Source organism: Rhinopithecus roxellana, chromosome 13 (assembly GCF_007565055.1).
Source record: "Rhinopithecus roxellana isolate Shanxi Qingling chromosome 13, ASM756505v1, whole genome shotgun sequence".
NCBI lineage: Eukaryota > Metazoa > Chordata > Mammalia > Primates > Cercopithecidae > Rhinopithecus > Rhinopithecus roxellana.
In genome coordinates, this window is record NC_044561.1 from 85,086,114 (window position 1) to 85,103,389 (window position 17,276).

The 17,276-nt window shown below is 42.2% G+C and overlaps 1 protein-coding gene across 1 annotated transcript in view; it reads right to left on the minus strand.

Moving 5' to 3' along the window:
* The window catches only part of KAT14 (lysine acetyltransferase 14), a 45,184-nt gene that overhangs the window by 4,332 nt on the left and 23,576 nt on the right, over positions 1–17,276 (minus strand). Inside the window, exons 7-8 of the mRNA XM_010381487.2 lie at positions 2,202–2,338; positions 753–928 (exon numbers count right to left, since the gene is read on the minus strand). Coding sequence (XP_010379789.2) covers positions 753–928; positions 2,202–2,338 — 313 coding nt within the window. The remainder of the gene's footprint in view (positions 1–752; positions 929–2,201; positions 2,339–17,276) is intronic.

The window sequence follows — 17,276 nt, forward strand, 5'->3', positions numbered from 1 at the left end:
CAGAATGTTACTTTTGGCTCAAAAATGACTCCCAAAGAGTGAGTGCAGCTCTGCCACCACATGCACGGTTATGTGATTATGTGACAATAAAGACGACACAGCTCTAATCTTGATGAAATCGTATCTAACATCTGAAAGGTATGTATTATTTCCTTTAGGTTTTAAGGCAGCATGGGAAAGCAGATCCACAAAGAACAGTTTATATTTAGCAATGAAAATGTGTTCCTTTAATTAATGACTTTAGTCTTCAGAGGCAATTTTGTTAAGGCTGATAAAATGACAAATTGTACTGGGTCTACCCTTATTCTCAAAGTCTGTGATCAGGGTATTTGGCTTTTAAAAAACACCTTCTGGCTGCACTAACACTCTCTAAGGAACAGCTAAATAAACATAAAGAATTATTAAGCCAAAAACAAAAGTGTTCAAACACGCCCAAGCTACCAGTCTGTGTATCTTTGATAGACATTACCTGGTATCTAAATATATGCAGAAGCAAAACAGGATGAATCTTTTACTCTGGAAGCAGAGACAAACAGGGAAGAGAAACAAACAAAAACACTGTTTATTGCTGGCTTCTTCTAGATTTTAGGAAAACAAGAAGTATTTGTATTTTAGTATTTCTATATTAGCAGAGCCAAACTAAATGAAATCATAAATAAAAATCTTAAGGATATCACATAAACTAATTTTAAAAATTGCTAGAATGGACTGTACAGAAAAATGACCCGCCTGGTTTGGGAGGGGGAACATACCAGGCCAAAAAAACTCCTGACACATGGAGTTGATCGTTGGGATGTGATTTGGCCGCACGTAACAGTAATCGAGAGGCGCGTCGGGCTCCGGCGTCCAGTGAGGGTCGCTCCTGTGCAGGTGGGAACGAATCTGTGACAGGAGCTGCAGTTTGGGTGGCTTTGTTTCATAATCACGCCTCCGGTACCACAGAAGATAAACAAATTTAAGTCAAGAAAAATACCTGGTATTATTCCTAGCTTTTTGACTCATATAAACTCTTTGATCTGCTTGAAACTTTAAAGTAACCTGCACTGTTTTACATGAAGCTGGCTTGATTACAGCTATACTTTTATGTATGAAATCTAAAATTCACTCTGAACATTCATCAGGCTAAAGCCCTCTGTAACCACCAGGGACTGTGCCAGGTGCCTTCATGAACAAAGTGAGGAAACAGAAACAGCATCAGATTCACTCCGAGGAGTCAGGCATGAGGATGCATCACCAGTGCCTTGGAGGCCAGAAGAGGGAACATTCAACTTTGTGGGGCATTTGGGGAACACCAGAGACAAAGTGAGCTTGGAGCAGGCTCACAAACAGCTTCTCACTGTGCCTGCCCAGGAATGTGGTGCTGGCATGGAGGGTGAGGGTGATCATGGAGCTGCAGGGCAGCTGTAGTGTAATGAGTGCAATAATGTGCTCTCATTTACAGTGCCAGACACTGCTGGGACCTCTCTAGCAAGCTCAGCTTCCACTTCATTGCCTGGACAATGAGATTCATTATTGGAAACTGTTTCATATACATCCAGTCCAGATGGAGGCTCAACTGAGACGTCTTTCACATTTTTCCACTTCAGACTAAAAATATACAACTTTAGTATTTAAAATAACATAATGAGGGCCGGGCCCAGTGGCTCATGCCTGTAATCCCAGCACTTTGGGAGGCCAAGCCGGGTGGATCACTTGAGGTCAGGAGTTCAAGACCAGCTTGGCCAACATGGTGAAACCCTGTCTCTGCTAAAAATATAAAAATTAGCTGGGCTTGGTGGTGCATGCCTATAATCCCAGCTACTCAGAAGGCTGAGGCAAGAGAATTCCCTGAACCCCGGAGGCAGAGGTTACAGTGAGCCAAGATTGCACCACTGCACCCCAGCCTGGGTGACAGGGCGAGAGTCTGTCTCAAAAAAAAATAATAATAATAATAAAATAATGATTATGATAATCACAAAGCAATCTTTCAGTTAATTTATTCTTGCTTTTTAAGTTTCTTTCAAAGGACCATGTTCTCTGCAAAAAAGCAGAGTTGAAACAAGCAAAGGACAAAACTGGAGGTGAAGCACAGAACTCAGTCCTTGCCAATGCTGCTCACAGTTTGCGATCTTTATTCTCTCTAACAGGAGAACAGGGCACAGAAACCACAATCATTAGCTCTCATGACACACCTGACATCACATCTCTAGTTCTCCATATACCTGATGTAAGGTTTCAAGATCCGAGAGGTATAAGGGCTGACAATACTCTGGTCCACAGCCATATCTTCTGATCCCACCAAGCGATACAAAAACTTGGTGGTCTGGTGTCGAAATCCCTTCCTGGATGGCAAGGAAGTCTATGAGAAAGAAACACTGGTTACATAGAAATAAAATTACTCAGGCCGGGTGCAGTGGCTCACGCCTGCAATCCCAACACTTTGGGAGGCCAAGGCGGGCAGATCACAAGGTCAGAAGATCAAGACCATCCCAGCTAACACGGTAAAACCCCGTCTCTACTAAAAATACAAAAATTAGCCGGCCGTGGTGGCAGGTGTGCCTGTAGTCCCAGCTACTTGGGAGGCTGAGGCAAGAGAATGGCGTGAACCCAGGAGGTGGAGCTTGCAGTGAGCCGAGATTGCGCCACTGCACTCCAGCGTGGGCGACAGAGAGAGACTTTGTCTCAAAAAAAAAAAAAAAAAAAGGAAAAAGAAAAAGAAAAAAAAAGAAATAAAATTACTCTGAGGATTGGTTAATTTCCATATAATTAGTATCATATTTTTATGTGTCAAAAAGTAGGTCTTTTTGTATTACTTATTTGGAAAGCTCAAACTTCAATACAAAGTTTGTAGACACCTTTGCATAAAACTAGACATAAAAAACTAACCCCAGCTGTTTAAAATCAAAATAGTAATTTTAAAATTATGAAATCATTAAAAAATTTTTTTAACTCATTAGAGTGAGAGAGATGCAGGATTGAACACTGGGTTTGCAGCTTCTCTAGGCTTCACTTCGTCTATATTATGCCTTCAACCCATTCACTAAATATTAAGCAGCACTAGTATCAAGTCGGTAACACACATATGGGTCATATTATATGATCACTCTGTTATCCAAAGAGCCACTAGGGCCAACTACTACTGTATATAGATTTTTTGAAATACATCTCTGATATGGTTTGGCTCTGTGTTCCCAGACAAATCTCATCTTGAATTGCACTCCCTTAATTCCTTTGTGTTGTGGGAGGGACCTGATGGGAGATCATTTGAATCATGGGGGCAGTTTCCACCATACTGTTCTCGTGGTAGTGAATAAGCCTCACGAGATCTGATGGTTTATCAGGGGTTTCTGCTTTTGCATCTTCTTCATTTGTTTCTTGCCACCGCACTCTAAGAAGTGTCTTTCGCCTCCTGCCATGATGCTGAGGCCTACCCAGCCATGTGGAACTGTAAGTCCAATTAAACTTCTTTTTCTTCTCAGTCTTGGGTATGTCTTTATCAGCAGCACGAAAACGGACTAATATAATAAATTGGTACCAGGAGTGGGGTGTTGCTGAAAAAATATCTGAAAATGTGGAAATGACTTTGGAACTGGGTATAAGGCAGAGGCTGAAATAGTTTGGAGGGCTCATAAGAAGACAGGAAAATGTGGGAAAGTTTGGAACTTCCTAGAGACTTGTTGAATGGCTTTGACAAAAATGCTGATAGTGATATGAACAATAAGGTCCAGGCTGAGGTGATCTCAGATAGAGATAAGGAACTTGTTGGGAATTGGAGCAAAGGTGACTCTTACTATGTTTTAGCAAATAGACTGGCGGCATTTTGTCCCTGCCCTAGAGATCTGTGGAACTCTGAATTTGAGAGAGACAATTTAGGGTATCTGGTGGAAGAAATTTCTAAGCAGCAGAGCATTCAAGAGGTGACTTGAAGGACAGGCATAGTGGCTCATGCCTGTAATCCTAGCACTATGGGAGACTGAGGTGGGCGGATCATCTGAGGTCAGGAGTTCAAGACCAGCTTGGCCAACATAGTGAAACCCTGTCTCTACTAAAAATACAAAAATTAGCCAGGCATAGTGGCACACACCTGTAATCTCAGCTACTTGGGAGGCTGAGGCAGGAGAATCACTTGAACCTGGGAGGCAGAGGTTGCAGTGAGCCAAGATCGCACCACTGCACTCCAGCCTGGACAACAGAGCAAGACTCTGTCTCAAAAAAAAAAAAAAAAAAAAAAAAAGTGATTTGGGTGCTGCTAAAAGCATCCATTTTAAAAGGGAAACAGGACATGAAAGTTCAGAAAATGTGCAGCCTGACAATACAGTAGAAAAGAAAAACCCATTTTTTGAGGAGAAATTCAAGCTGGCTACAGAAATTTGCATAAGTAACAAGGAGCTGAATGTTAATCCCCAAGACAATCTCCAGGGCATGCCATAGGTATTCATGGCAGCCCCTCCCATCATAGACCTGGAAGCCTAGAAGGCAGCCTGGGGACTTGCTGCCCTGCACCCCAGCCGCTCCAGTCATTGCTAAAAGGGGCCAAGGAACAGCTCGGCCCATGGTTTCAGAGGGTGCAAGCCTCAAACCTTGGCAGCTGCCACTTCGTGTTGAGCCTGAGGGTGCACAGAAGTCAAGAATTGAGGTTTGGGAACCTCCACCTAGATTTCAGAAGATGGATGGAAACACCTGGATGCCCAGGCAAAAGTTTGCGGCTGGGGTGGGGCCCTTATAAAAAATCTCTGCTAGGGCAGTGCAGAGCCCCCCACAGAGTCCCTACTGGGGCACTGCCAGTGGAGCTGTGAGAAGACGGCCACTGTCCTCCGGACCCAAGAATGGCAGATCTACCGACAGCTTGCACTGTGCAATTGGAAAAGTTGCAGACACTTTTCCAATGCCAGCTCATGAAAGCAGCCAGGAGGGCTATATCCTGCAAAGTCACAGGGGTGGAGCTGCCTAAGACTTTGGGAACCTACCTCTTGCATCAGTGTGACCTGGATGTAAGATTAGGAGTTAAAGGAGATCATTTTAGATCATTTAGAATTTGCCCTGCTGTAATTCAAGCTTGCATGGGCCCTGTAACCCCTTTGTTTTGGCCTATTTCTCCCATGTAGAACTGCTGTATTTACCCAATACCTGTACCCCTACTGTATCTAGGAAGTAACTAGCTTGCTTTTGATTTTACAGGCTCATAGGCGGAAGGGACTTGCCTTGTCTCAGATGAGACTTGGGACTGTGGACTTTTGGGTTAATGCTGAAATGAGTTAAGACTTTGGGGGACTGTTGGGAAGGCATGATTGGTTTTGAAATGTGAGGACATGAGATTTGGAGAGGCCAGGGGTGGAATAATATGGTTTGGCTCTGTGTCTCCACTCAAATCTCATCTTGAATTGTATTCCCATAATTCCCACACGGTGTGGGAAAGACCCAGTGGGAGATAATGGAATCATGGGGGCAGTTTCCACCATACTGTTCTCATGGTAGTGAATAAGTCTCACAAGATCCGATGGTTTTATCAGGGGTTTCCGCTTTTGCATCTTTCTCATTTTTCTTTTGCCACCACGATGTAAGAAGTGCCTTTTGCCTCCCACCATGATTCTGAGGCCTCCCTAGCCAGGTGGGACTCTAAGTCCAATTAAACTTCTTTTTCTTCCTAATCTCAGGTTATGTCTTTATCAGCAGTGTGAAAACAGACTAACATAATCTCTTTTCTAGTGAATATATTCGACAAAAATGGGAGTGATGTAGAATATCATCCCTAAAATAAATTTCAGTAGCACAGAGGTCCTATCAGGGGTTCAGTGAGGAAGAGGTCTCTGTTCCCTAGGAAGGTATTCTAACAGACTTGGTGGATTTTATGTATTTCCTTTCAAATCCCAAGAGCTGGACTGGAAATATGTTGTTCTTCAGTGACTGCCGCTCCAGGGCTCTCAGTCATGTACTAACAGAACATGTGCAATTAGGGCTTTATAGTGAAGAAATCAGATGGAAGATTAAAAGGCACATTTATAAAGTTGTTTGCGAAGCGTTGGATTAAGTTTAAAAACCTGAGTTGTTTTTGTAGAATCAGTTTGCTGTTAACCTAGAAAATAACTTTGTGAAAAGAAAAGAGCAAGATTCCTTCCATTATAATTTGCTTTCATACCTTCCCAAACTAGACACCAAAATTTTCAAAGGCCAACTTTGAATTCTTCCAAGGTGTAAAGTCAGTTTCAAGGTAAAACTGAAAAGTGTGGTATGTAATTTCTAAATACAGCCACTAACAATTCCTCCATCCCTACGGGTGTAAGTGGCTCCTCATACCAAAAGGCAGGATAAATTTCCCCTCCTCCTGAAGCTGGGTGGACCTTGTGAATGGCTCTGACCAATCAGAAAGTAGCAGAAATAACTTTCTGGGACTTTTGAGTCTAGGTCTTAAGACAACTGGTGGCTTGGTTCCACTTTCTTCCTCCTGGAGTCCAGCTAGACCAGTTAATGACTAGAGGCCACAGGGAGATGGACTCTGGAGGAAGAGAGGTTCTCCTGGTCATTCCAATCCCAAACTAGCTCCCAGGTTAATGCAGCACGAGTGACCCCAGCCTTCAGCCTACTAAGTAAAGAACCACCCAGTAGTACCCAGTCAATCCACAGGATCAGAAAAAAGATACAGGTATCAAAAGCCGCTAAGTTTTGGAGTGGTTTATAATGCAGCAACAGATAACTGAAACACCAGCCACTGAACTACTTACTGCACAGAATACTCTCATTATCTGGTTAATGTCTCAAGGTAAGTTCTGGGGAGCTCCATCCAAGTTAGACAGCCCCCTAACTTCTTCCCACTCTAGTGTAAACCACTCCCAATGCTGCTTGGATCCAACGCCTCCCATTGGTCTCTCTGCTCCCACTCTTACACCCATACTATCCACTCTCGACACAGAGGCCAGAGCCTTCTAAAAACACAAATTCACTTCTCTTGAGCAAAACTCCGACATGGCTTCCTACCACATGTTCAGAATGCAGTTCAAACTCCTTACTTATGACCTGCAGGATCCTGCAGGATCTGGCCCCTGTCACCCCAGTGGCCTCATCAGCCACCAACCTGTTCCCTCTGCCATCAATAGGTTCCAGCCACATACACCAATCTAACTCCTGCTTCAGGGCCTCCGCCTGGGCCTTCCACCCTGACCCTTCATCACCCTGGCTCCTCCTTGTGGACTTAGTTCAAGTGCTGCCTCCTCAGAGAGGCTGTCCTGAACCCCCATAGAGCAGTGCTCCTGCCCGCTACTCCTCCACTGTCCCCGCATTCACTCTGCATGATGTAATTTTATTTGCCTGGCGAGCTAGTTAATGTCAGCTCCCTGCTCAAGGATGTCCCCTGCCTAAGGACAGGGACCTACTCTGTCTTAGTTCACAGCAGAGCCCCTGCTAGAATAGCACTTGGCACTTTTTGTGTTTTGTTTTTTTTTTGAGATGAAGTCTCACTCTGTTGCCCAAGCTAGAATGTAGTGGCATCATCTCAGCTCACTGCAACCTCCACCTCCCGGATTCAAGCGATTCTCCTGCCTCAGTCTCCTGAACCGCTGGGACTACAGGCACATACCACTAAGCCTGGCTAATTTTTGTATTTTTAGTAGAGACGGGGTTTCATTATGTTGGCCAGGCTGGTCTTGAACTCCTGACATCATGATCTGCCCACCTCAGTCTCCCAAAGTGAGGGGATTACAGGCGTGAGCCACTACACCCCGCTTTTTTTTTTTTTTTTTTTTTTTTTTTTTTTGAGACAGTCTCACTCAGTTGCTCAGGCTGGAGTGCAGTGGCATGATCATGGCTCACTACAGCCTTGACCTCCTAGGCTCAAGCGATCCTCCCACCTCAGCCTCCTGAGTAGCACACGTCACCACACCTGGCTAATTTTTGTGTTTTTTTGGTAGAGACAAGGTTTCCTCATGTTGCCCAGGCTGGTCTCAAACTCCTGAGCTCAAGTGACCTGCTTGCCTTGGCCTCCCAAAGTGCTGGGATTACAGGTTTGACCCATGTTACGGCTCTTGGCGTATGTTACGTACTTGACTTACATTTGCTGAATGGCAAAGTGTGGGGAAAAAAAGCATCCCAATGTCAAATAAGTGTGAAAAAATGTTAAATGAATTTCTTTAAACTTCTAGTTCTCAACAAAATGGAGAGCTAGGTGGGCTGCTTGGTCCCCTTCCAAGCCCATCTGAGAGACGCTCCAGACATGAGAGGGAAGGCAAAACACAAGGCTGGGAGAAAGCCCGGGGAGGTGATGGGTGGCTGGGTACAAGTGAGGCAGCAGAGTAGAGAGGGCAGAAAAAGGCTGTGCCCCACAGATGGGTCAGGGGCTGCTTGGTTAAGCCATGTCCTCCCCCAAGCACTTCTCTGGGAGAGGTGGATCACTGCCAATCAACTTTGCCAGCTACGTATCAGCTGGAAGGTAACACCAGAGCGGCACTAGAGCCTTCCTGGGTGGAGGGTGGACACCACTCTGGGCAGCCCCTGAGCATCCCACAGTCCTAGGAAGCAACACCAGGGGGAGATCAAAAGCAGCACCTGGGCGAGAGGTCCCGGGAGGTTCCCTGAGAGAAGACGGTGGCTGATTGTGGGAGAAAGAGAGGATGAGAAGTGGTTTTGCCCAGAACCTCCCATTCTACTAAACTTGCTGACAGGGTCAAAAGCTAGGAACCAGGCTTTTGCTCTCTCCCCCAGGTGTAAACTGCCAGCAAAGGTGCTGAAAACACTAAGGGGGTATGAGCTCACAGAGGAAAAAAAAAATCAAGACCTGTAAATCAAAAGTGCAAGAAAATCACCAGGTGCTGTGGCTCATGCCTGTAATCCCAGCACTCTGGGAGGCTGAGGTGAGTGGATCACCTGAGGTCAGGAGTTCGAGACCAGCCTGACCAACATGATGAAACCCTGTCTCTAATAAAAATACAAAAATTAGCTGGGTGTGGTGGCGGGCGCCTGTAATTCCAGCTACTTGGGTGACTGAGGCAGAACTGCTTGAACCCAGGAGGCAGAGGTTGCAGTAAGTCGAGATCACATCACTGTACTCCAGCCTGGGCAACAACAGTAAAAATCCACCTCAAAAAAAAAAAAAAAAAGGTGCAAGAAAACAAAAGGATAACAAACTAAACAAGCTATTACAGGAAAAGGCACACTTAATTTACCAAACAGACAAGAATTTTAAAGTATAACAGTCATCAAAGAAATGCAAATCACAACTGCAATGAGATACTACACTTCACACTCACTAGGATGGCTATAATAAAAAAGACAACAACAATATGGCAAGGATGTATGGCGAAATCAGAATCTTCACACCCTGCTCGGTGGGAATGTAAAACGGCACAGCCACTTTGGAAGACAGTCTAGCAATTCTTCAAAAAGTTAAATATAGAGTCACATTTGACCCAGCAATTCCACTCCTAGATCTACACCCAGAGAAATAAAAACGTGTGTCCACACAAAAACTTGTATACATATGTTTAAAGCAGTATTTATGTTCATAGTCAAAAGGTAGAAACAACCCAAAAGTCCATCAACTGATGAATGGATAAACCAAATGTGGTCTATCCATACAATGGAATATTAAGCCATATTTAGGAATACTAATACATGTTACAATATGGATGAATCTTGAAAACATTATGCTAAGTGAAAGAAAGTGTTCACCAAAGGCCACATATGACTCCATTTATGTGAAATGTCCAGAGTACGTAAATCTACAGAGGCAGAAGTCAATTCATGGGCAGCAGGAATAGGGAGTTTTGGGTAGTAACAGCTAAAGGGTTCAGGGCTTCTTTCTGGGTTAACAAAATGTTCTAAAATTGATTATGGTTCAACTCTGTGAATATATTAGGAACCTGTGAATTGTACACTTTAAATAGGTGAATTGTAAGGTATATGAACTGTATCTTAATAAAGCTGTTATGGAAGAAAAAGCATAAGAAATAGCCTCCAAGGTAATGGAGGAGCCTGGAAGCTGGAATGACTAGTTATGAAGCATCTCTTATTCATTACCAGATATTAAACACATGATCACTGAAATAAAGCACTCGACAAATGATGTCAGGGACTGGTTAAGGATTTCGTTAAAGAAGCAAAAGAAAAGACAAAAAAAAAAAAAAAAAAAAGAAGTAATGGTGTTAACATCCATATTCAGAGTCCAGAAGAGGAAAAGATAAAGGAGGAACATACTTAAAGAAGCAATAATGGGGAATTTCCCAGATCACAGCAGCATATCCAAGGACTTCTGGTTTCCAGTCTGGCAGGTAAGAAGCTTAGAAGTCATTCCTCCAGTCTAACAGGTAAACCACTGAACAAACTGAAAAATCAAAAACTCTTGTAGATCCGTAAAAGACATGAGATAACAAGGCAAACCACTGCCCTCAAATTTGGAGAGTAAGAGAATGACAGCACACGGGAGCAGAGCCTCTGTGGGAACCAGCATCCAGGGGGAAAAGCCCTGAAGAACTGAAGAACTGCTGAAGGCTCAAGTCTAAGGATAAAACTCTACTCCACAAGGTTTACCTCCAGAAGTTGGACCAGGTTCTCACAGTGAATTTCAAAGAAAACTCCCCTCTTGATTCCAGCTGGAGGAGGGGAAAAGGAAACATCTTAAAATAAAACACAGCATTGTGTCCTTAGTAAACACATGCCCTCAGAAGAAGTTATTTTTATCAGAGCCTAACCTATTGGGATTTAATCAGAGCCTAACTCACCTGGAGGAAGAGAAATACCTAACTTCATACCCTCTAGCCATCCTGTCCCAGCTGACTGGGGAGGAAACTGAGAAGCACTTTTGGTTCCCAGCCCAGAGCACAGGCTCAAAAAAGACTGAGAACTACTCACAGAGCTATAGAGGGCTTTCCCTGCCCACACCTCCCACATTTCCAACAGCCTACTTATCACAGCTCCTCTTACCCAGAACATCATCTTCCGCTTTCAACAAAAAATTACAAGGTATACTAAAGGCAAAAAAGCACAGCTTGAAGAAACAGAACAAACATCAGAACCAGACTGAGATATGGCAAAGATGTTACAACTACTGGACTGGGAATTTAAAATATAGGCATACCTCAGAGACATTGCAGGATCCATGTCAGATCACTGCAATAAAGTGAATGTCATAATAAAGCAAGCTGTACAAATTTTTGGTGTCCTAGTGCATATAAAAATTATGTTTAAGGCCAGGTGTGGTGGCTCATGCCTGTAATCCCAGCACACTGGGAGGCTGAAGTGGGAGGACTGCATGAGTCCAGGAAGTCAACTGACAGCTACAGTGAGCCATGATTGTGCCACTACACTCCAGCCTGGGTGACAGTGAGACCCTGTCTCAAAAAAAAAAAAAAAAAAAAAAAAAGTTGGCCAGGTGTGGTAGCTCATGCCTGTAACCCAGCACTTTGGTAGGCCGAGGCAGGTGGATTACGAGGTCAGGAGTTCGAGACCAGCCTGGCCAATACGGTGATATACTGTCTCTACTAAAAATACAAAAATTAGCTGGGCTTGGTGGCACACACCTGTAGTCCCAGCTACTTGGGAGGCTGAGGCAGAAGAATCACTTGAACCCAGGAGGTGGAGGCTGCAGTCAGCCAAGATCATGCCACTACACTCCAGCCTGGGTGACAGAGTGAGACTCTATCTCAAAAAAAAAAAAAAAAGTGGACACTATATTGTTGTGTGCAACAGCATTATGTCTAAAAAAAAATAGTATGACTTAATTTTAAATACTTCATTGCTAAAAAATGCCAACGATCATCTGAGCCTTCAGTGAGTCAATCATTTTACTGGTAAGAGGCTCTTGCCTCAATATTGATGGTTGCCAACTGATCAGTGTGGTGGTGGCTGCTGAAGGTTGGGATGGCTGGGGTAATTTCTTAAAACAAGACAATGAAGTATGCCACATTAACCTGCTCTTCCTTTTACAAAAGATGTGAACACCACCTTACACACTACAGGTGTACACCACCATGCCTGGCTAATTTTTGTATTTTTAGTAGAGACAGGGTTTCACCATGTTGGCCAGGCTGGTCTCAAACTCCTAACCTCAGGTGATGCGCCCGCCTCGGCCTCCCAAAGTGCTGGGATTACAGGCATGAGCCACTGCACCCAGCCATGTGATGCTGCTTGATAGCATTTCACCCACAACATAACTTCTTTCAAAATTTGAGTCAAACTGTGCCATTAACTTATCAACTAAGTTTATGCAATATTCTAAATCTTTTGTTGTGAAATTTCAACAATGTTCAGAGCATCTTTCCCAGGAGTAGACAGCATCTCAAAAAACCACTTTCTTTGCTCATTCATAAGAAGCAACCCTTATGCATTCAAGTTTTATCACGACATTTATCGGTCACATCTTTAGGCTCTACTTCTAATTCTAGTTCTCTTGCTCTTTCCACTACATCCACAGTGACTTCTTCCACTGAAGTCTTGAACCCCTCAAAAGTCATCCATGAGGCTTGGAATCAACTTCTTCCAAACTCCTGTGAATGCTGAAATTTTGACTCCTCCCATGAATCACAAATGTTTTAATGGCATCTAGAATGGTGAATCCTTTCCAGAAGGTTTCAGTGTCTTTGCCCAGATCCATCAGAGAAATCACTATCTATAATAGCTATGGCCTTACAAAACATCTTAAATGATAAGACTTTAAAGTCAAAATTACTCCTTGATCCACGGGTTACAGAATGGATGTTGTTTTAGCAAGCATGAAAATAATACTAATCTTAAACCTCTCCATCAGAACAAACCTCTCCATCAGAACTCTTGGGTAACCAGGTAGATTGACAATGAACAGTAATTGTTTGAAAATAGTCTTTTTCTCTGAGTAGTAGCTTTCAATAGTGGGCTTAGAATATTCAGTAAACCATGCTGTAAACAGATATGCTGTCATCCAAGCTTTGTTGCTGTATTTATAGAGCACAGCCAGGGTAGATTCAGGATAATTTATAAGGGCCCTAAGATTTTTGGAAGAGTAAATGATCATTGGCTCCAACTGAAAGTCACCAGTTGCATTAGCCCCTAACAAGACAGTTGGCTTGTCCTTTGAAGCTCTGAAGCTAGGCACTGACTTCTCTCTAACTATGAAAGTCCTAGGTGGCATCTTCTTCAAATAGAAGGCTGTTTCATCTACAGTGAACATCTTGCTTAGTGCAGCCACTTCCATCAATGATCTTAGCTAGGTCTTCTAGATAACGTGTTGCTGCTTCTACATTAGCAATTGCTGCTTTATCTTGCACTCTTTTGTGTTATAGAGTCGACTTCTTTCCTAAACCTCATGAACCAACCTCTGCTAGCTTCCAACTTTTCTTCTGTAGATTCCTCCCTTCTCTAAGCCTTTATGGAATTAAAGAGTTTACAGAATTAAACCTTACTCTGGATTAGGCTTTAGCTTAAGGGAATATTGTGGCTGGTTTGATCTTCTATCCAGACCACTCAAACTCTCTCCATATCAGCAATAAGGCTACTTCGATTTTTTATCAGTTGTGCACTCACTGGAGTAGCACCTTTAATGACCTTCAAGAACTTTTCCTTTGCATTCACACCTTGGCTAATTGTTTGGGACAAGAGGCCTAGTTTTCGGCCTATCTCTGCTTTTGAAATGCTTTCCTCACTAAACTTAATCATTTCTAGTTTTTTATTTAAAGTGAGAGAAGTATAACTCTTCCTTTTACTTGAACACTTAGAGGCCATTGTAGGGTTAACTGACCTAATTCCAATATTTTTGTCTCAGGGAATAGGGAGCCCCAAGGAGAGGGGGAAACATGGGGAACAGCTGGTTAGTGGAACAGTCAGAAAACACACATTTACCAATTAAGTTCATTATCTCATATGGGTGTGGTTCATGGTGCCCCAAAACAATTACAATAAGTAACATCAAAGATCACTGATCACAGATCACCATAAAAGATACAATAATAATGAAAAAAGTTGGAAATAATGCAAAAACTACCAAAACGTGAGACACAGAGACACAAAGTAAGCACACACTACTAGAAAAATGGTGCCAACACACTTGCTCGACATAAGATTGTCACAAACCTCCCATTTGTACAAAATGCAGTATCTGTGAAGTACAATACAGCAATGTGAATAAAACAAGGTATGCCTATAATATATTTAATATGTTAAGGGCTTAATGGACACAGTATACAACCTGCAAGAACAGATGGGCAATTAAAACAAAGAGATGAAAACTCTGAAAATGAATCAAAAAGAAATGCTAGAGATAAAAAACACTAACCAAAATGAAGGTTGCCTTTGATGATGGGCTCATTTGTAGACTGACATAGGTGAGTAAAGAATCTCTAAACTTGAGGATTTGTCAGTAAAAACTTCCAAAACTGAAAAGCAAAGACAAACAAGATTAAAAAAAGAACAAAACAGACTATCCTAGAACTGTGGAAAACTACGAAAGGTGTAATAAACACACAATGGGAACACTAGAAGACAGAAAGGAATAGAAGAAATATTTGAAGCAATAATGACTGAGAATACCCCCAATTTAATGTCAGACACCAAACCACACATTCAGGAAGCTCAGCGAACACCAAGCAGGATAAATGCCAAGAAGCATGTAAAATAGCTCTGACCAAAAGAACAGAGTTGTCAAGTAAGACAAATGAAAACAAACACAATTTCTGCATTTTGGATGTGCTGGAAAATAAAAAAATAGAAAAAAGAAAATAAAGCTTTAAAAAGAGAAAATAAAAGACCCTTAACATGCACTAATTAAAGATCAAAAACAAAGAGAAAATTTTGAAAGTTTTAGGTGATGAGAGAATAAAACAAGGAGGCCACTTAATTGATAAGAAACAAAAAAAAATTTTTTTTTGAGAGAGAGTCTCGCCCTATCACCCAGGCTGGAGTGCAGTGGCATGATCTCGGCTCGCTGCAACCTTCGCCTCCCTGGTTCAAATGATTCTCAAGCCTCAGCCTCCCAAGCAGCTGGGATTATACGCATGCACCACCAGGCCTGGCTAATTTTTTTATTTTTAGTAGAGACGGGGTTTCACCATGTTCTCCAGGCTGGTTTCAAATTCCTGGCCTCAAGTGATCTGCCTGCCTCGGCCTCCCAAAGTGCTGGGATTACAGGCATGAGCCACTGCGCCCAGTCAAAAATGTCTATTTCTTATCAGTACCAGGGTTCTCAGGAGTGACACTGTATGTAAGATGATAATGAAGTCATAATTTCAAAATATCAATGGAAAAAACAAAGTAACAATTTTATATGACTGCTATCATTTAAATGAAAAAGTGAAATGAAGATATTCTTAGTCATATAAGTTTTCAAAATTAACCTCAAAAAGCCCATATTTTTAAAGAACTGTTACAGAAAGCAGTCCAGCAAGAAATTAATCTAGAAAGAAACAATGGGATGAGTGAATAATTTAGTAAAGATTTATGTCATTTAAATAAGCAACACAAAAGAAAAAAGAGATGAATGCATGAAAATGTACTTTTTTGTTTGGGGGGACAACCACATGATATTTAAAAAAAAGAATAAGGAAAAATAAATGTATCTTAAGTTAGGACCTGTAAAAAGAATAAAAATAGAATGTATAACTTTCTTTATGGTACAGAATCAACATCACATAGACTATTTTCTCTGATCATAATACAACATTAGAAATCAAATCAATTACCAAAACATAGCTTAAAATTCTCATGTATCTGAAAACTAAAAAACAGAACTAACTAACCTTTGGGTTAAAGAGGAAATAATGAGAAAAATTACAAAATGCCAAGTACTGATTGGAAATAAAATCACATCATTTCAAAAGTCAAGAATCACAGCTAAAGCAGTACTTATTGAGAAATTTAGAGCTATGAATATATTCAAAGAATAAATATAAAACAAGAGTATGGATTGAATAAATGCATTTATAGCCACCCCCTGTGTAAATACATTAAAATTTATACTAAAATTCCAAGACCAGGTTAAAACACAAGCATATAAACCTTTTCTACTTCCCGAAATCCCACTGAAACTACAGAAGCTGACTTAATTAGAACAGTAACTGGTAAGCAGATGGACAAATAGTAACTGATTTAAACCAAAATCCCGAAGTGGCTTTGGGTAAGTTAAATGAGAACTAACCCAATCTATACTGCAGAACCTGCTAAAATCTAGGCGGCGGCAGCAGATTCCTCTGGAACTGGGACCAAATGCGACAACAGAATAAATAAGGAGCAGGCAAACGCCATGTGGAAAGCAGTATAATCCCCAGATCCCTCTACTCCCTCTTTACTGGGTGGCCGCCCTCCCCCAGAAGCCAGGAGGTCTGATCTCTAGAGAAGGCCTAACAGGGGCTCCAGATGGAGGGCAGAGGGGTGAGTACCTGACAAGCTGAATGCTAAGGTCCCTCTTCCCCCACTTGGCAACCAGCATCCTGAGCCCAGAAGATTCTTCCCCGGGACTCTGACTAGATTCAAAGGAAAGACCTAAAGGAAGTGCAGTGGTCCTCAACAGAGGTCTCACCTAGACAATGTGGCTGCGTATGGAATTCCAGGTTCAACCTCATTTAATCAGGGTATTTTCAGCATGTAGGTCCCAAATTTTACTCCCCATGCAGCTTTTCTCTGGAAGCCATTAAGAACAAGGGAATAAACCTATAACAAGGTAAAGATGGGCCACAGGAAACAGGAGATCAAATACAGAGGATGGCAAAAGAATCTCTAGTGAGAGGAGATCCCAGCACCCCTGCTGAGTTTCACAACAAAGAGTGAACAAGTGTGACCCATGGGCAGACATACTGTAGAATGTAGAAAGTTTCCTCTTCAAAGTTTTCCTTCTTGTTAAAGAATAAATCCTAAGTGTTAGAAATAATAGTTTCTTTTAAAGACTAGCTTTCTTCAAGCCTCCTTGCCTTGTGCTAATAACTCTTCGTTAAGACCTATCCTATGTAACCGCTGGACATGCTCACCGGCACGTTCCAGCCCACAGTCCATGTCCCTTCCTTATTTGGAAATGTTATTGCTTCCTTAAACCTTTTGTAAGCAAATTCTTTGTTCTTCCCTGCACTTACCTATTTAGGAAAGTTTTAGGCTATTAGCAAATCGGGTATCAGTTTAAGATTGTGAGGTCCTGCTCCAGCCATTGGATGCAAGACACAGCAGTAAGGACGACCCAAATGCGTTAAGGGATAAACATGTCTGCTTTTCCTTTGTTCAAGTGTGCTCTTGCTTTTGTTCTATCTGCGATTGAGCACCCTTTCTACAGAAAGTAAAGATGGCTTGCTGAGAGATCTTTTGTCCCTGTGCTGACTTTTCTTCGCAGCACCGATTATCTATTTCTAACAATTTTGGTA